Genomic DNA, 20,697 nt, shown 5'->3' on the forward strand with positions numbered 1-20,697 from the left:
CTAATAAAAGAGTATCATGCTAATTGACTGTGCCTTTGCAACACCCACCAGCCAATCAGGAGTGAGTATGTAAATTAACCCAACAAAGATGGCAGGGTAATTTGCATATACAGGAGCGGTCGGGGATGAGGCAGGATGTTTTTATCATCGCCATGGCAAAGAAGCTGGCGTTCCGCACCACCCCAGCCGCTCGGGGCCTCTGGGCAGCGTGGGAAGGTAGAAAGGCGGCTCAGGCCAGAGCGAAGGCGGTGCCACAGCCAGGGGAAGGAAGGCCCATTCTTGCACGAATCTTCATTCGTGCATTGGGCCACTAGTATAGTTATAATGGAATAACTTTATTTTTGAGCAAAAGCAAACTAAAAGCTGTGTAAGTAAACTTGGAATATGTGCTTTAATAAGTGCTTGGTTTTTTTCCCTCTTGGATAAAGTTTTCAATTATCAGCTTTAAAAAAGTAGCCATAAATATTCTTTTATCTTACTGAAAACTTCAAAATGGCTGATCATCTTGGCCTATTTCCTTGTTAATAGGTGTCTGTAATCAAAACTACCTTCATAGCAATAATTACTATAGGTCTTACATGATTGTGCTTTTGCGCTCTGGCCTGTGTGTTCAGTGTTCAGAGCATGGATCAGCATACCAAAGGGTATCGGGTTCAACCCCCCATCAAGGGCACGTACCTGGGTTGCAGGTTTGATCCCTGGCCTCGGGTCAGGCATGAGCAAGAGGCAACCTATCGATATGTCTCTCTCACTTTGATGTCTGTCTGTCTCTCTTATCTGTCTCTAAATGAATGGTGAAAATATCCTTGGGTGAGATGAAAGAGAGAGAGAGAGAGAGAGAGAGAGAGAGAGAGAGAGAGAATACTATTGAAATGCCTTCTCAGTACAATGCCTTTAAATCAAATTAGAATATGAAAGGAGAATAGAGGAATAAGAGCACCATTGCTTGTTCAAGTCCTCATTATTTTGTCACAGTTTGTGAACTTGGAAGTTAAGTTCAGAGGTATTTAAGAATTAGAAAGTTAGAATTGTTGCCATTCTATGTTATGATATGTAACTCATGCAGAACATCTAATAGGAATAAGGTAGTAATAACACAGTGCCTAAGTTATTTATTCAGTTAATATAAGATCTCAATTGAGGTTTTCAGAATTTCCAGGGGGTGTGGTATCTTTTTTATAAATAATTGAACATTTAAATATGGTTATATATTTGGAAAAACATTTTTTTTTCAAATTTCTAAGAACATTAAAGAGAATGAGATTTTTATCAAAAGTGCCATAGAATTAAAAGGTTGAGAAACACTGTCATATAGTTTATGTATCCTAATCTAATGACTGATGTCTGTTTTGGGACATTGCTGTTGTATAACATACTGCCCATTGGTAGGTAACCACTCCCTCAAGTTCATCAGCACTCACCAAAACAGGACTGATGTGTTAGTGAAAAGTCAGATAACAAATGGGTGTATACATCAGATGTTGGTATTCTGTGATGGCAAATGTCCAGTTACCTTCAACACAAGCTAAGTAGAAAATTCTTAGCAATGATTTCATTGAATACAATCTGTCAGACAGACTTTGAATAGTTGCCAGATGGTGTATTTATTTCCTTTAACCCAAATATGAGGAAATTAAACATTTGTAACATTGCAGGTTATCGTTTTAAAAATTGTAATTATTGATTTTAGAGCGAGAGAGGAAGGAAGAAGAGGAGCGAGAGAAACATGGATGTGAGAGAGAAACAACAATCAGGCTGCCTCCTGCAGGCCCCCTACTGAGATTGGAGTCAAAACTCTGGCATGTGTCCTGACCGGTAATCAAACCTGCCACCTTTTGGTGTATGGGATGATGCTCAGCCAACTGAGCCACTCCAGCCAGGGCACATTGCAGGTTATCTTTTGCAATTGACTAAACAAGTAATTTTGATTATTTCTGATTGGTTGAGTTCCATGTGAATTTAAGTTTTTTCAGTGGATTCTTTATTAATATATACTTTTTGAGTAAAATCATCTTCTTTTTTAGAAAGTTAGAATTTCTGAGTTAAAATCTATAGTTTAGAAGAGTTTTTATGTAGTCTCATTCTTCCTACACCTTTTTTTAGTTTCAGTAATCAGCTTTTCTTAGTTACAAAATTAACATGAGCTGTATCATTACTTTGCTTAAAATACTTTAAAATATTTTATATATAAATGTGTAAAAACAGTGTTTTGTTGTCCTCATTTTCTTATAGATTGTGTAGGGATGGAGCAAAGAATTATATATGTGTGATAAATCCTTCGTAATTCATAAATGATTGATTTTGACCTGGCTGTCCTCTCTTCCTTCTTTCCTTTTTTTTTTTTTTTTTTTTTTTTTTTTTGCAGGACAGCACCCTTGTGCTCAGGATAATGGTGGCTGTTCACATATTTGTCTTGTAAAAGGAGATGGTACTACAAGGTGCTCTTGCCCTATGCACTTGGTTCTGCTTCAAGATGAACTATCATGTGGAGGTAAATATGTTATCATTTTCCTGTGCAGGTCTAAATGCCAATTAACATGTTCTGTAACTTGAAGTTAATTCAAATGAAAGAGAAAGACTGTTGTCTACAGTGACAGAAATTTAAAAATAATCTGATTTCTAATGATAGGAAAATTGTTACGTAACTGAGTTGATATAGCTATTAAACATTATGATTATAAACTGATATAAAATGTAGCCCCCCAAATCAGTATTTTCTACCATAAAAACAACATAAAATATATATTTCTGTGAACAAAGATTGAAAGAGCTTATACACTCAAAAAAACCATTGAGAAGATGGTATTATAAGACTCTTTTATTCTAACTTTTCTAAGTTTAAAAAAAAATAACGTGTTGAGTAGCAACTGTGAAGCATTCTGCTTGGACTGCAAGAGATTGTATATGTTGATTATTAAATGAGCTCCGCTCAGGTGTGTTACCTCTGCGTGACAATTATTTTGTTTTTGTCACTCCCCTCCCCCCTTGTTCATTGAAGAACCCCCAACATGTTCTCCTCAGCAGTTTACTTGTTTCACGGGAGAAATTGATTGTATCCCTGTGGCTTGGCGGTGTGATGGGTTTACTGAATGTGAAGACCACAGTGATGAACTCAATTGTCCTGTATGCTCAGAGTCCCAGTTCCAGTGTGCCAGTGGACAGTGTATTGATGGTGCCCTCAGATGCAATGGAGATGCAAACTGCCAGGATAAATCAGACGAGAAGAACTGTGAAGGTATTTAAAAATTTTAAGACCTGGTTATATAGTCCTTTTTCCATTAAGTTGTTTGCAATTCAGAACGGAGTGTTGCTTTGGCTCAGTGGTAGATTTGGGATTTTCAAGTACATTTGACTTTATTATGTCTAAACATAGTTGACTACTAATATATAATGACAGGAAAAGATTTTGTAGTGAGCACATGATGCAATATACAGATCTTGTAACCAGAAACCCACACCTGAAAGCTATATGTTCATGTTGATGAATGTCACCCCAATAAATGTAATAAAAATAAATATAGTAACATGTTCCAAATTATTGTTTTAATTCACTTAATATGCATAAGATTTATACACATCAATAAGCTTAACAGATCCCTAACTGGTTTGGCTCAGTGGGTAGAATGTTAACCTGCAGACTGAAGGGTCCTGGGTTCGATTCCCGTCAAGGGCACATGCCTGGGTTGTAGGTCTCGACCCCCAGTGTGGGACGTGCAGGAGGCACCGATCAATGATTCTCTGTCATCATTGATGTTTCTCTCTCTTTCTCTCTCTCCCTTCCTCTCTGAAACCAATAAAAAAATATATTAAACAAAAAAAAAGCTTAACAGAGGAATGAGGCCAAAAGAACTTTAGTAGATAAAAATAGTACTTGTTCCCAACAAACTGAATTTGTGAATTTATTTATTTTTAACAAATATTTTGGAATTCTTTAGTGTCTAGGAATGCATGTAGAAATATTTAATTCTTAACAGAATAATTAGCGAATGATGAAATTTAACATAAAAAACAAAATAGGAAATTTCCTGCTGGATTGCCTTTTCCGTCTCTCAAGAAAAATCCCCTGAGAATAATTTTTAAGATGTATCTAAAAGTCTAATTTGTTTTCATTTGCACCCACAAAGTACTTTTTGACTTGCTAGTATTTGGCTTCACAATATAGTAAAAATAAGAAAACTATTTGCCTTTTTTCCCAGTGCTTTGCTTAATTGATCAGTTCCGCTGTGCCAATGGTCAGTGCATTGGAAAACATAAGAAATGTGATCATAATGTGGACTGCAGTGACAAATCAGATGAACTGGATTGTTGTAAGTAGGACTAAAACCTGCATATTACTCTTAAGGGAAAATTTTTAAAATACATTTTCCTTTCCTTTATGTGTGAGTTTTACTTATAATCACTAGTTCCTTACTAAGAAACAACTATTAATGGTGATCATGTTTTGCTTTTAATAAGTCCTCAGAAGACAGCAGTTTTCTTATGCACAAAAATCTTCACAGAAACATTTAGTGTAAAGCATTAGAAAATAATAAATATTGTTTTGCCACAACTAAAGTTAAGAAATTCTGAAACAGTTTACAGGCATACCATAGAGATATTGCGGGTTTGGATCCAGACCACTGCAATAAAGTGAATATTGCAATAAAACGAGTCAAACTAATTTTATTGTTTACACTGCATATAAAAGTTTGTTTACACTATAATGTAGTCTATTAAGTTCAATAGCATTATGTCTTAAAAAACAGTGTACATATCTTAATTTTAAAAGTTTATTGCTAAGAAAATGCTAACTATCATCTGATCTTGTTGGAAAAATGACACTGATAGACTTTTTCGTCACAGGGTTGCTACATACCTTCAATTTGTAAAAAAAACACAATCTGTGAAGCATACGAAAATGAGATATGCTTGTAAATATGTGGAAGTCAATCAGTAGTCTAAACTTAAGAGTTTCGGAACATTAGTCCATGTTTAACATCTCCCATTTTTTTCTTGATACAATTTCACCAGTATCTCAGTGATTTTAAAAGCTTGCTTTCCCTGGCCGGGTAGCTCAGTTGGTTAAAGTGTTGTCCTGATACGCCAAAGTTGTGGGTTCGATCCCGGTCAGGGTACAAACAAGAATCAACCAGTGAATGCGTAAGTAAGTGGAACAATGAAGCAATGTTTGTCTCCCCCCATTTCCCCTCTCAAATCAATTAAAAAAAACAGACAGTGCCCTGGCCAGAGTGGCTCAGTTGGTGTGGCATTGTCCCATGCACCATGAGGTTGCTGGGTCGGGCATGCCTGGGTTGCAGGTTTGATCCCTGGTAGGGGGCATGCAGAAGGCAGCTGATCGATGTTGCACTTTCACGTTGATGTTTCTGTCTCTAAAAATCAATTTAAAAGTAATTTTTAAAAAGGACAGTAAAAATTTAAAAAAAAAAAGAAGAGCTTGAGGACACTTGTGCCAACATATACTTATAGACCTAGAGAACATAGGCTGAATAGCCTATGGTTTCTTCAAGGTTCATAACTATTGACCAGTGCCCTAACATATAATATACTAGAGGCCCGGTGCACGAAATTCATGCACGGGGGGGGGGGGTGTCCCTCAGCCCAGCCTGCACCCTCTCCAATCTGGGACCCCTCAAGGGATGTCCGACTGCCCGTTTAGGCCCGATCCCAGTGGGATCGGGCCTAAACGGGCAGTCGGACATCCCTCTCACAATCCAGGACTGCTGGCTCCCAACTGCTCGCCTGCCTGCCTTCCTGATTGCCCCTAACCGCTTCTGCCTGCCAGCCTGATCACCCCCTAACCACTCCCCTGCCAGCCTGATTGATGTCTAACTGCTCCCCTGCCAGCCTGCTTGCCCCTAACTGCCCTCCCCTGCAGGCCTGGTCACCCCTAACTGTCCTCCCTTGCGGGTCTGGTCCCACCCAACTGCCCTCCCCTGCTGGCCTGATCGCCCACAACTGCCCTCCCTTGAAGGCCTGGTCCCTCCCAACTGCCCTCCCCTGCTGGCCATCTTGTGTCCACATGGGGGCAGGATCTTTGGCCACATGGGGGCAGCCATCTTGTGTGTTGGAGTGATGGTCAATCTGCATATTACTCTTTTATTAGAGAGGATAGAGGCCTGGTGCATGGGTGGGGGTTTGCCCTGAAGGGTGTCTCGGATCAGGGTGGGGGTTCCCTTGGGGCGAGAGGCGGCCTGGGCGAGGGGCCTGTGGTGGTTTGCAGGCCGGCCATGCCCCCTGGCAACCCAAGTGGAGGCCCTGGTATCTGGGGTTTATTTATCTTCTACAATTGAAACTTCGTAGCCTGGAGCGGAGCCAAGCCTTCTGCTCCCTCCGTGGCAGCAGCCATTTCTGTTGGAATTTATTTAACTTCTATAATTGAAACTTTGTAGCCTTAAGCGGAGGCCTGGCCTGCCAGGGTGTGCAGAAAGCTTGGCTTCCTCCATCGCTGGGGAAACCCAAGCCTCCCTCCTGCTCTCTCTCTGGCTGCAGCCATCTTGGTTGGGGTTGATTTGCATACTCCCTCCTGATTGGCTAGTGGGCCTGATTAGTGGGTGTGGCTTGTGGGTGTAGCGGAGTGATGGTTAATTTGCATATTACTCTTTTATTAGATAGGATTCCAAAGTGGTAAACTTAGTTCTGAATGGAATGCAACATAAGCCAGGTCTATCCTGTCAAAACTGTCTAATGGAATTTAGATAGGACTCGTTTTAAAACACTTTAATCTTAATAAAGACTTTAAACTGATATTTTTACAAATTCAAATGGGATACTCACTAAGACTTGTAGAATCTATTCATTTATTCATTAACATTTTCTAGATACCTGCTTTTTGCTCAGGATATCGGGTACCTGTACCAAGTTTCTCAAAGTCCTCTATGGTTGAGGTAGTAGTAAGATTAGGACTTTTAAAGCTAGGCAGAGATGGAATTGAATTCCAGCTCAACCTCTTACAAGCACGTAACTTATTCTTCTTAAACCTTAGTTTCTTCATCCTTGGAATGAAGATAATATTTAGCCTAGAGGTTGTGAGAAAATTAAATGTGTATAAAACATATGGCCTGAATCATAGGAGGTATTATTGACAAAGGAGTGCGATAAGTGATATCAAATGTGCTATAATAGATTTCTACAAGTAGCACAAAGGAGAGTGGTCAGTTCTTTAGGAATGAAGATGCAACTTGTCAAGGAATACTTGAGAAAAATGGTATAGGATGAAGTTACAGGGTGTTGATCAGTGAATAGTGTTAATTATGCAGGTAAATGGAAAGATTGCATTCTAGAAAGAGAAAATATCCTTTTCAGACACAGAGTGAAACAGGCACCTTTGGGAAACTGCATGTAAATGGGACTGCCAAAATACATGGGGGTGTCGGCAAGAGATAACATAGGTAAGATGATAGGGGATTTTTATTTTCTTCTGAAGAGCCTAAACATTTTCTCCAGAATAATGGAGTCATTGAACAACTTATAAAGGATGGCATGGCTGTGTAATTGGGACAGCTGTAAAGCAGGTGGATTGGAAGTGATAAGATTATAGGAAGGGAAATGTTAGGCTGGTTGCTGTCAAACTTTTTTGACCAAATCAAGAGGATACAAAGACATGGGTGGTGCACACATAAACAAATATGTCATACAACAGTACTTATCCATAGTATGTAGAATGCATTCTGACGTTTTTCTGTTTTAAAATTCTATTTGCAACCCACTAAATTGTTTTCACCATCTAGTAACTTAACAGCCTGTAATTTAAAAATGCTTAGGAGACTATTATAGTTCAGGAAGAAGATGATGAAGATCTAAATCAAGAGGAGCAGTGGTGGTGGAAAGATAGATTTCAGAGTTATTTCTGAAGTAAAGGGTTTGGTAACCATTTAGATATAGTTGATAAGTTTAGGTTGACACACAGATACCTCATTGAGTGACTGGAATCATTAACTAGAATATATTGCAGGGACTGTAAACTGAGGTACCATTCCATATCTTGGCTGCAGATGTAATGTTTGGCTGATGTAGGTTTTTTTATTACTTTATTTTTAATTTAATTTAAATGCCTTTAATTTGCCAAGAGCACCTCATTTGTTTTAAGATCTGCTTTACCCCTAGCATCTAGGAAACATGACAGATGCTGGTGACAGAGAGTTCACTTTGAATGTGTTGCATTCAAGTCACCCATGGGATGTCCATTGAAGTTTTTCAGGAAGTTGTTGACTGTATCGGTCTGTAGCTCAAGAGAGAGATTTGGTCTCTTCAGTTTATTATGATAATTAAAGCAGAGGCAGTGGATGAAATCTCCCAGGTAGAGTTAAATAGAGGAGGAAAATAGCAGAGTGTAGACAGAACTCTGGGAACCACCTGTACTTCGGAGGCAGACAGAAGAGAATGAAGCCAACAAAAGGAAGCAGAAAGAATAATCTGAGATAGTGAAACTAAGAGAGTGGTATCTTGGAAGGATATTGATCAGACATTTTTGAGGAGAACGAGAGCCAGCAGCATTGAGAATATAGAGGCCAGTGAGGTGAAAGGTTCATTGCATGTGGCAAATAGGAGAATGTTGATCTTTGCCAGACTAGTTGCAGTGTGGTGGTGAGGATAGGAGCCTGATTTCAGTGAGTCAAGATATGACCCAGAGACTAAGAATTGGAAATAGTGAGTATAAACTATTCTTCTTAAGCTTGGCATTAGGAAGGAATGTCAAGGCACTAAAAAGGAATAAGAAAGATGAGATGGTTGCTCACAGGACTAAGAATCTGCCTCACATGCCATAGATGAAATATGTAACTGGCAGCCCTTACGTGTTGTGTAACAGTAATGTTACTTTCTCTCTTTTATTTAATCTATCAGAGGGTGAGTTTAGCTATGTGGATGGGAGATTTGAGGTCAGACAAAACAGAAGGAAGGTTTTTAAAGGATTTGCAGTTGTGAGCGATATAGTCTGACTATTCAGAATGGAATGATTTTCCTTCTAAATTGAAGAGTAATGCTCTAAATTGGATGAGCCCTTTTGCTCTTTCCCTCTACCTCTAATATTGATGCCTCTGCTTCTAAAGCCTCAGATGGAGCAGGTGGATGCCAAGGGCAGGGTCTTGCTCCAGTGCTCTCAGGCCCTGGCTTTCTTTCTGAGTCCTCAAGTACTCGTGTTTCAGGCCTGTTCCTTGCCCTCAGGCAGCAAGACTCACCCTGAAGGCATCAGCTCATTGGGCCTGAGAGGTAATGCTCGTCTTTAGCCCCCAGTTTCCTGTCACCAGGCCTAAATGTCACTTTTCAAACCTAAAATCCAGCCCAGGCTTGCGTTTGGCTTCACCATTCCAGGTCATTTAATGACTTTTTCAGGTTCATCCCTTCTGGCCCTAAAATTTGCTCTGAGATTCTAAAATAAGTTCGTTGATTTTAGGATATACAGAATTAAGTATGATAGATTTTGATATGTATATGTATTTAAAAATTCTTAATGGAGTTTAACTATAATTCACTTTTTTTAAAAAATCATTTACAGTATTGGTTCCCAGTGTTTGTTTTATTTTAAGGATAGTTCCTTTGATTCTTAATGATAACATTTATCCATAATCCATGGGGCATGGTGTAAATGCGTTCATAAAAAATAAAAGTGTTTATAAGTTGTCTTCATTAGCTTCTCACTCTGCTTGCAAGCCCTCTTTTTGATTACTATTTTGACTCTACAGTTGTTTTTCATTATATAACTGTACTGCCTTCCCATTTTAGATCCAACCGAGGAGCCAGCACCACAGGCCACCAATACAGTTGGTTCAGTTATTGGAGTAATTGTCACTATTTTTGTGTCTGGAACCATATACTTTATTTGCCAGAGGATGTTGTGTCCACGTATGAAGGGAGATGGAGAAACCATGACTAATGACTACGTAGTTCATGGACCAGCTTCTGTGCCCCTTGGTTATGTGCCACACCCAAGTTCTTTGTCAGGATCTCTTCCAGGTGAGTTAAGACTGATCCATTGAGAATCAAGTCTTGGGTCCTGGCAAGACTCTCAGGTTTCTATAATTGAAACAGGATACTACCCAGAGTCTCTATCAAACTAGACCTCTTCGGATTTAAAAAATCATAAGAACATGTTCTCTTTTACTTTTTGCATCTTCTATTTACACAAAAGACCTGAGGTATGGTTGGTGGAAATTGCCAAAATATACAAAGCAAGTACACAGACAAGCATTTCTATATAGTGAATCAGCTAGTCATTAAGTGAAAAGTCATAAACAACAGTTCTTTAGATTCACTACCAGGCAACTTTAATACTATTGAGCCCAGGAATTAAAGGAGGCCAAAAAATAGACTAAGATTTCTTTTTAGCAAAAATTTGGAAATAGCTGGGTGATCGCTGGGAGGTGTACAATGTCTTATGTTGTCTTCTAACTTTAAGTGATGATAGTGGGATGGGGGTTTATTCAGGCAAAGCCAAGTAGCCAGAAGTTCTAGACTTGAGTAGACCATGTTGCTCTAGGGAAGTACAGCTTTCTTATCAGTACTTTCTGGTGCCCTTAGTGTAAAGAGCCTCTTAGAAAGAGGTTCTAGATAAAAGCCCTCTAAAAATATTTAGAACTTATTTACGTGTAACCAGATAAATAGACATGATTTTTAAACTGTTAATTACTCTGTGTTACTATACCTATTTGCAGTTGTAGAATTTAGGAAGTCACGTGGAAAAAATGAAAATTTTTCTTTAGCATTGGTGGTTGTAATTACAATATTTGCATCCAATAGCTGAAGAAATAATCTTCCATACATTGTATTCATGCCCTAAAAAATGGGTTTAGTTTCCTTTTGTGCAGATCTGTTGTTAGTCTAACCTGCTACACAACCTCCACTCTCCTCAGATCCCTTAAGAGGTTGAAACCTCTCATTTTATCTCATTTTGAAGAGCTCTGCTTCCATTCTGGGGGGTGGGGAGGCTATTCTTGACCTTGTTCTAGGCCAGCTCTCAATGGAAGTGTTCACTTTAGAGAGCATTCATTTCCCTTCTCCATTAAATGTTTTCAGTTATTAGAAAAAGAAGGCATATATTGTTTAAAAGTCAAACTCTTTGTTTTATAGATCTTACTCATCAGTATTTGTCCTTCATTTTAGGAATGTCTCGAGGTAAATCAATGATCAGTTCCCTCAGTATCATGGGGGGAAGCAGTGGACCCCCTTATGACCGAGCTCATGTCACAGGAGCGTCATCGAGTAGCTCTTCAAGCACCAAAGGCACTTACTTCCCTGCAGTAAGTAGTCTGGTTTTCATCATTTCACTTTGAATGCTAAGATTCATAGGATCTCAGATTTTTAATTCACTTAAATGTGGGTGCTTAGATGGTAATGTAAAAAGATTTTTAGTATAGGAGTCAGGCATATAAGGTTCAAAGAAGGCTTTACCATCACCATGCAAGCACTTGAAAATCTTTCTTTATGTTGGCTGTGTAGTAACCAGCATATTTGAAAGCACTGGACATTACTTTCTGTGTAGGTAAAAGTAACTTCTGAGAGGCCTCAGCACCTTCATTTATCTCATGACCTTCCAAAAGAGGAAGCACATGGTATTTCTCCTAAGTCAGTAATTTTCCTTTAAACAATTACAATTTGAAAAGAAAAAATCAAAACCCAGCTATACTGAACTTAAACCAGTGACTTGTAGATTATAGAGTTTCTTCTCATCACCTTGAGCTGGTTAGCCATGATGAAACTGTGTCGTAAGGAGTGGAGGGCCACAAACATAAGATCACTTCTTTGGAGAGGAAGGATTGTGCTAAAGTGCAATGGGAACAAATACAAGTAGAGATATGGAAGAAGAGGAGTTGAAAGAAAGTTTGATAGTCTCTGTCTGGGATGGACCATTGTTATTTTAATAATTTCATTATTTTTTCTTTTAGATTTTGAACCCTCCGCCATCCCCAGCCACAGAGCGATCACATTACACTATGGAATTTGGTTATTCTTCAAACAGTCCTTCCACTCATAGGTCCTACAGGTAATACACCTCCTCCTCTAACACAAATAGGGATATTTATTAGGAGGATGGGTATTCTAATAACTTTGGGCTTGATGTAGCACCAAGTGAGTAGATGATGGTCACAGAGAGAATAGGCCTCTTGTCTTGGTAATGCTGACACTGCCTCTGCCACAAATTCTTTTCTTTCAGGGCATTCTACAGTGTTTAAAAGAGTCACAAATGCTGGCTTTTAGAATAACAGGATAGCCCTCAATGCTTTGGCAACATTCTAAGGAAAAGTTACCTATCAAAATGACTGATTTTGAATAGGTTACTGCTCGGGTTAGGTTTAATTGAAAAGTCTAAGGATGAAGTATTGGAATAAGACTCTGCATGGTTCAGAGAGTTGAGAGCGCTGTAAAACAGCAGGGTTATTAAGAGCACAGAATTTGAGAGAAGCTTCTGTTCAGCCCTTGCTTACACGTGTTATTATGACCTGAAATGAGGTATTTCTCATACAGTTTTATGGAATAGGTCACAACTCATTAAGAGGGGGAGTGTGCCTTTGAGCTGATCTGTAGAGCATAGTGAGCAGGTTAAGCATGAGTATTAAAGTGTTGCTCTATTTGTCTCTCTTATTTGAAAGGCCAACAGTCAAGAGCTTAATATTCTCTGTTTAAACACTCAGTACATGGTATTTATTGTCAGTCCTCAAGTGCCTGTTATCTTCTAGATAAGGTGTTTCCTGGTATTCCAGTCAAATCGCCCTGAAGTAACTGCATAGATGTGTGGAAATCAAATGGAAACTTTTTATAGTACCTCATTCAGAATTCTCAGTTCAGTTTATAGATAACAGCTATTTGAGATAGGCTTGACACTGAACTGAATGTTGCTTTTCCTGCCACAAGTTTGTTTTAAAAAGCTAAAAAAAAAAAAACAATGGGAAAAATATCTTCGGGTGAGGATTAACAAATTAATTAAAAGCCAAAATAGAAAGGCAGAAAACTGAAAATTGGGGAAAAAAAAGACCTAAATATTTATTTTAAAATCTTTAATTTCTTTAAATTGAATAAAACACTGTTTAATTAAAATGAACATAATTATATCAAAACTAGTTCTTATTTAATAATTTCACACATCTCAAATTAAGCCCAGTTTGTTTTTTCTGAGTGGAACTTCTTATCATTTGTTGAGATTTTTGTCTAAACTGGAACTTGAAAGAATTTTGTTAATTCTCTTCCCTTCCTTTCCCTTTTTCCCCATGAAAATGGAAATATTGGGCCTTTTAAATGTTGAGCCAAGAAATTTTATCAAGGCTCTTATCTGGACAGAAAGATAAGACCTAAAAAATACTATGACATCATGTTAATATTGGTAGTTAAAAAAAAAAAAAAAGCTTGAGAAAACCTGCTCAGCAGGTTATGTAACACTTGGTCTTTTGGCAGCCTTCTCTTGTGAGGCAGGTCCCAATGCTCTCAAACGGTTTGTATCCTGGGATAGTATCTGTGGTGCTCTCTATCACGAGGTATTTTATGGATTGTTACTTCAGTTTTGCACTTGCTCTTGCCCCTCTCTTGCAGTTACTCTGATGAGAAAGCACATAAGATTAACTTTTCTATATTTAGAATATAAGAAGTTGCAGGTAGAAATAGAAATGATAGAAAAACTAGCATGTTAAGTCAGCTCTTACTTTTACTAGTATGATCCTGTCTTTCCAGTGCCTTTTTCTTTAGTCATGTTACAAACTTTATTAACAACTATAGATTACTTAAAAAGGTAAGAAGTAAGTTATATCAAATACATATTTAAAAGTTCACTGGTCCTCTATGGGTATTTAGAATTTACCATTTTGATATTGAGTTAAAGCTGCTCTTATGACCATAAGCTTGTCTTTTCGAGGAAAATCAAAACCTCTGAAACCACAGCAGTTTTCCTTTGCTGATAGTAACAGTAATGGGATAGATAGGCCCATTAGGCTGTCTACAGTATTCAGTCTGGCTTGTACAGTATTTGATTTTTAGAGAGAGAATGAAGTCTTCAGACATCACTAAATTATTCATCAGGTCAATTGTAGAGCAGTTAAAGAATGTTGGAAGAACATAAAACACTTTTAAGTAGTATAAAGTGTGTGAAGACCCATCCTACTGGTATGGCTCAGTTGATTGGGGTTATCCCCTGCACCAAAAGGTTGCAGGCTCGATTACCCGTTAGGGTACATGTCCCGGTTGAGAGTTCAATCCCCGGTAGGGGGCGTGTGGGACCGATTGATGTTTTCGCTGTCAGATCAGTGTCTCTCTCTCTCCCTCTTCCTTCCTCCCTCTCTAAAAGTCAATAAAAAATAAATTTTTTAGAAAGTGTGAAGACCCATTCTTCTCACAGACCATGAAGTAGCAGAAATTGGTGAGACTCACTATATATACTAGTAGACTAAAGACTGAATGTTTGACAGATTTCCAAAAATAACCAGTAAGTACAACTTTGAATAGTCCTTTTTTATTTCATTATCCAGTTTAATGTAAAGCTGTAAGAGCACATCCAGGGTCTAGATTGAGTTTACCTGTGCATTTCCATCCTATTCATTTTTAATTGCCTCTAATCACATTGTATTTTCAAATACAAAATACATGCTACCTTCCACTTCCAATCTGCCTTTGAAAATTACCTCCTGGTCTGTGCAAATTTAGATTGTAGTAGTTTATTATCTTCAATGTGAAGTTTACATCTAATACCTCTGTATTTTGATAGGGAAAACCACTTTTCCATAAAACTAACGCTTCTCTTGGTTTTCTTCCTATACCAGCTACAGGCCATACAGTTACCGGCACTTTGCACCCCCAACCACACCCTGCAGCACAGATGTTTGTGACAGTGACTATGCTCCCAGCCGGAGGATGACCTCAGTGGCAACAGCCAAGGGCTATACTAGTGACTTGAACTATGACTCAGAGCCTGTGCCCCCACCTCCCACACCCCGAAGCCAATACTTGTCAGCAGAAGAGAACTATGAAAGCTGCCCACCTTCACCATACACAGAGAGGAGCTACTCTCATCACCTCTACCCTCCGCCACCCTCTCCCTGTACAGACTCCTCCTGAGGAGGGGCCCTCCTCCTCTGACTGCCTCCAATGCAAACATGTACATACAGATTTGGTTGAGATCTGGAGGGGGGGAGGGAGATACTAGAGAAGGATGAGGCAGACCATGTACAGTTAAAAATTATAAATGGGGTAGGGAATACTGGAGATATTTGTACAGAAGAAAAGGATATTTATATATTTTCTTAAAACAGCAAATTTGCTGCTTGTGCCATAAAAATTTGTATAAAAATAAATTTGTACTAAAAGTTTTATTTTTGCAAACTAAATACACAAAGCATGCCTTAAACCCAGTGAAGTGACTGAGTACAAGGAAACAGGAATAATAAAGGCATCAGTGACCAGGAATGTCTGGGCTTTATTGATACCAAAAATAAAAGAAGAAGAAAAATTTAAGTCCATTTTAGAGCAGCTTGGAAGTAGCCAGATTGCCTTCATGTTAACTAGCACTTGAGGGCCTACAAGTATAAGAAATCATGAAAGAAAATCATGTGCACTTAATACTAACTTTGGACATAGGACTTCGTTTTCTCTAGAAATCCAGCAATTTTAGTGAGGAAAACAGATACGAAAATCCATTATGTGTGTTGCTGTTGTAGGAAAGATCAACTGTCTGGTGAGATGCTGTGGGGCTGATTGTGTGTGCAGTCTTCTGTCCCTCCCTCAGAATCCACGCTCACCTCTCAGAATTTCTCCTTCTAGGTGTTTTCACCCTGCTTGCTCCCCCAGCAGCTTTTTTGTAGGCCGTTTGCCAAGATATCATGATTTATTCAAAGCTTGTTATCTGAAGATTGATTAAATGGAATTTTCTAAATTAAGGTTTTATTTTAATATTTATACTCGCTCCACTCTCCTGTAGGCTCAGCTCTTCAATTTGACTGCTGTTTGTGCATAATGATCAAAGGTTAGACATATTGCTCCTCTTTACTTCTAAGATTGTTTTAATGCTCATTAACTGTCTTTTTACAACACATATAGACAATGTTTAAGAATTACAAATTTAACCGTTATGTTTTTGTTGTAAGTTGATCATATATCCTTGCAGTACTTTCAGCATGTAATATCACAGTATAAAATCATTTTTATATATTTTTTCCTACTAAAATATTTAAATATGTTCTGGTTAGAGACAATCTATATAAAAGGAGAATGTTTTGTTATCATTAGGTTTTCCCGTTAGTAACTGTTCATGACATTTTCGTGTTCTTTAGGCCAATTTTTCTCAGAATGATGTCTGCATACATACCTCTTCTAACATGTGACATGAGTTTAATATCTTTCTTCTTACCTAATGTGACTATTAGATTTTTTTCAAATTATCCAAATTATCCTTATAATCACCTCTTATATATATATTAGTGTGTGTTCTCTCTTATCCCATTATGGATTAAGATGATTTAACAAATTTAACAATACGGATTAAATGAGAAGGCAAACTATTAACTTCTCAGCCGTCAGAACTCGGTGGAGAGGATATTGAAAGGCTCTCTGTAACCTGCCTGGCCTGCATGGTACGGGCTGCTGCACCCCCAGCTGTCAGGGCTGACCTGTGGAACGATTCTAGCACTGCGTTGCCACCTTGCCAGAAGTTAGTTTCCTGCTTTACACGTGTTTCCAGCATTTCTCTGCTAAAATTGAATGTGTTTTTAAACTAATGTATTTTTTACCTTAGCAAATGTTGGTTGTTTATTGCTGAATGGTTTTTTTAAGTCAGTCTTGCTGAGAGGCCTCTCTGGATTTAAGGGCCCCAACGAAAAACAATGGAAGAAAGGATTTAGAATATCAGCAAGGGTGAAGTAATTCTTTAATTATGCAATTAAAAAATGCCTAAGCAAACTTTTTCAAGAGAAAAAAAAACGTAGTTTCAGAATACTGGTTAGATTGCTGGGGACACCTTATAAGAATCCGTGAGCCTTATAAGAATCCTGTGCACTTGATTTTGCATGTAAGTAAGTGGTGATCCAGCAGGGTCTTGCATCTCAGTCAGACAAGTGTAACTCTTCCTGTTAATAGAACAGTGTGCTCACAGCCCAACAGAATGGACACAGAAGTTGCATTCTGTGACACCATGGGCACTTGATGCTTAAATGAAGATGGAAAAGTTAGCAATAACTGGGTATCAGTTAGAATTTGAGAATTCTATATGTTTACATTTTTTTAATGTGCATCTTTATCTGGTGGGCTTCCCATGTGGAAACTTGCACTATAATGAACTAAGAAGAATATTGCCTTGTTGTATCTCAGTCCAAGTGCGTGTACTGCGATGGCAATGGCCTCTTCTTGCAAAAAGCTAATTTGTGTGCCAATTTGAAATTATTTGAAGGCAGTTCAGCTTAATCTCAGAATCCTCTTTCTGCATTAGTTGAGATGGATTTTTAATGTTTTGGGGGGAGTACCTTTAAAATGAGAGAATTCAGGAAGGATTTATTGGCCCTCGGGTTACATGGACAGTTAAGCTTAAGTAAACTTTCTTGATTATTAAACACAAGAGCTTTAATTAGAAAAACTAAGGATAAAACAACAACAACAACAACAACAACAAACAACCACCAAATCATGACAGCACAAACTGGGAGAAAAAAATCGAAAACCGTTTTGAATTTGGTGTATTGTGAGATTCATTATCCATGAGTGGGGAATAAATAAAATTTCATTAGGTTCCTTAAATAAAAAAGTATTTATTTCGAACATGTCTTAAAGTATGCCCACTTAACTGATAATGCTTAGAATTATCTGAGAAATTAACTCTAGCAGAGCATACGTTCAGAGCATACGTAAGCTATTCCACATTGACATGGTCTTTTATGACCCTGAACTTTTCTAACTTTGAACTTGGCTCCTGCAGAGCCCTGGTCTTCTGAACAGTGGCCTGAGGAGTTTTGCTCAGAACCATTAATATATTAAACAACTATTCTATATGGATGTTATGTATTTAGAAATCTAATACCAGAGGATAAGTTAGAGGGGGGTGGTTTGAGCAGTAAAAGTTTAGGATGTTTGAGGATTGCATTTGTTCATTTAAAAATTCTCTTAAGTCAATGATTTGTATAGGGCCAACTCATTCGATATTAGGATATAAAAATAGTCTCCATTTTTATTGGGTGGCAATTAGTTTTTGGGGAAAAGCCCATTTGCTGTAAAGGCCCATTAATGAAAAATACTTCAGATACAGTTAGTAGCTGCAGCTTACCTAGCCAATTAATAAACTGTGTATATTTATGCGACCTGATACCAATAATCATGGTAAACATTGTTTACTTCTGGTACTACAGGGGCTTTCCTTAAGCTCCTCTGCAATAGATGTAATGCTGCTGTTCCCCTGTCTAGTCATGTGTCTAGATTAGATGCTTAGAAATGCAGTTTTAAAATTGTTTTATCTCTTGCAAGAGAAAATGTGCCACTCCATTGATTTGCATGCCCTAAGATCTGCATATTGGTTACCATTTCACATCTAACAAAATTCAGGAACAGAAATCTTGGGCTTCTCAAACCCCAAATATGTCATGCTTTATTAAGTTACACAGTGTGGAGTGTGGATATGAGTATGTAAATATCAGTCAGCTGACAAATATTTGGACATCTACAAATGAGACTATACACTAGGTGTAGACATGAACTGAGTCATAAAGAAGTTCATAATCAAATTTGTTTAAAATACGTTCTCAGAATTTTTAAATTAAAGAAATTTAATTTTATTTGGAATTGCTTTCCTTATCCCAAGCCTAAATGAGCCAAGAGAAAACAAAGGATTTTAGAAAGTGCTGGTGCATGTGTGGTTTCTGTCTTCTGGAATGGCATCATTTCATAATAGTCTCAAAAGTTAGCTCTTGAAGTTTTCAATGTTTTAGACAGAATTTAGACCTAAAATATGTCATTTTACATTTATAATTTTAAAATATTGTTAATTATGAATATTGTAAACTTATATGCTCAGGATATTTGTTTTAATTCTGTGTCTTATTAAACTAAAACTACGTGAGTAGAGGGGGGAGGTAGATTTTTTTAGATTAATCTAGATTATTTAGAGTGAAATCTGACTATCCTCACCCTTCTTCAGTGCAGGTACACTTCACTCTATTTTTGTTTTTTTGTAAGGCATTCTTAAACCATTAAGTTTTCCGCTGAAAGAAATATTCATGACTTTACAGATAGAATTATAAACTAACTATATAGAACTAACAAAAACTTTTCCCCCTGCCATTAGTTAGGATTTGCCTAAAAGTTGACACCATACAATTATAGAGAACTGCTTTTGCTTAACTGTCCATTCTTTTTTAAATTAAATATAATCAGGGTAGGAATGCATATATGTCTATGTGAATATGTATATATGACCATTCCTTTAATATGGGTATTAAAAGGAAAATAAATCAAAGAGAGTCTGATTAAATGTAATGTTACGTGAAATTAAGTATCTGGGGTTAGTGAGGAAAATTTAGAGTAAAGAGGATACTGAGAAGCTTGAGCTGGACTAGCCTTATTTGCAAGTGAAGGATCTGGTGCTGCTTTCAGATGTTTATCCTTTATGTTTTTAAATTTTTTCTTAAGCTTTAATCTTCGTTTTGTCTTAAAGTCAGCTGGTGTTTCTTGTCCATGGACTTTGGTACGATGGTGCTTTGCAAGGATGTATTTATATATTTTAATGGCCAACATTTGGTCAGCCCTTGTCCGCTATTCACTTCCCCCTTTTTGTAAAATAAGTGCTTTAATTGTAAACTGTATAAAAAATACCTTGTATAAATCCCCCTTTTGATTATTACACTAAGCTGAGTTGTAACAAATGAAATGTTGATTTTTATAATAAAACAGTGGAAAATACAAGTGTTGTTTCTTTTCAGCAAGAAATTAAAACCAGCTGCTTGTGCTTTGCTGTGATACACAACCATTGTGTTTCAGACACAACAAAAAGCACCTTTATTTTTATTTAAATAAAATACAACCTTATTAGGCAGTGATAGAGCTCAAATAGGTGATTAATGGAAACCAAGTTTTAACATAAAGGTCTTTCCTTAGATGCTTTTGCATCAGAGAGCTTACCTTGGCTTTTTTTTATTATTATTATTCCTCGCCCAAGGATATTTTTTCCCATTGTTCTTTAGAGAGTGGGAGGGAGGGAAGAGGATAAGAGAGAGAGAAATATCAATGTGAGAGAGACTCATTGACTGGTTGCCTCCCACATGTTCCTGGACCCAGACCTGGGATGGAACCTGTAACCAAAGTACATGCCCTTGACCAGGAATCGAACCCTAGACCCTTCAGCCCATGGGCCAACACACTAACCACTGAGCCAAACCAGCCAGGGCCATCTAGCTTCTTTGCTGACCCATCGTCGTATTCTTTATTCTGGTGAGGGATTCTTTTAGCTTTTATATATCTCAAAAAGTCTTTAATTCACCTTCCTTCTTAAAACATCTTTTTGTTGGGTATAGAATTCTGTGTTGACAGTCTTTTTTTCTCTTGATGCTTAAAAGATGATACATTTTATTCTGTCTTGCATTGTTTCATAAGAAAAGTTTGCTATCATTTTGTTTGTTTTGAGTAATGTGCCTTTTTCTCTGGCTACTTGCAAGATTTTTTGTAATCACTGGTTTTGAGCAACTTATGATGTGCCTTACTCTAGTTTTCTGTATGTTTTTTTGTGGTTTGCATTCATTGAGTTTCTTG

The 20,697-nt window shown here is 37.7% G+C and overlaps 1 protein-coding gene across 2 annotated transcripts in view; it reads left to right on the forward strand.

Annotated features, from left to right (window-relative positions):
- LRP6 (LDL receptor related protein 6) overlaps window positions 1-17,607 on the forward strand; it is a 149,320-nt gene extending 131,713 nt beyond the window's left edge. The window contains exons 17-23 of one of the 2 annotated variants that reach the window (XM_080661452.1): window positions 2,366-2,491; window positions 2,999-3,235; window positions 4,197-4,307; window positions 9,721-9,951; window positions 11,098-11,234; window positions 11,880-11,977; window positions 14,739-17,607. In XM_080661452.1, the coding sequence (XP_080517578.1) occupies window positions 2,366-2,491; window positions 2,999-3,235; window positions 4,197-4,307; window positions 9,721-9,951; window positions 11,098-11,234; window positions 11,880-11,977; window positions 14,739-15,033 (1,235 nt within the window). In that variant the 3' untranslated portion in view covers window positions 15,034-17,607. The remainder of the gene's footprint in view (window positions 1-2,365; window positions 2,492-2,998; window positions 3,236-4,196; window positions 4,308-9,720; window positions 9,952-11,097; window positions 11,235-11,879; window positions 11,978-14,738) is intronic. The other variant, XM_080661453.1, reaches the window with a different exon arrangement.
- Window positions 17,608-20,697: the final 3,090 nt, after the last annotated feature.

Source organism: Plecotus auritus (assembly GCF_963455305.1).
Source record: "Plecotus auritus genome assembly, chromosome: 3".
In the NCBI taxonomy this organism is placed as follows: Eukaryota; Metazoa; Chordata; class Mammalia; order Chiroptera; family Vespertilionidae; genus Plecotus; species Plecotus auritus.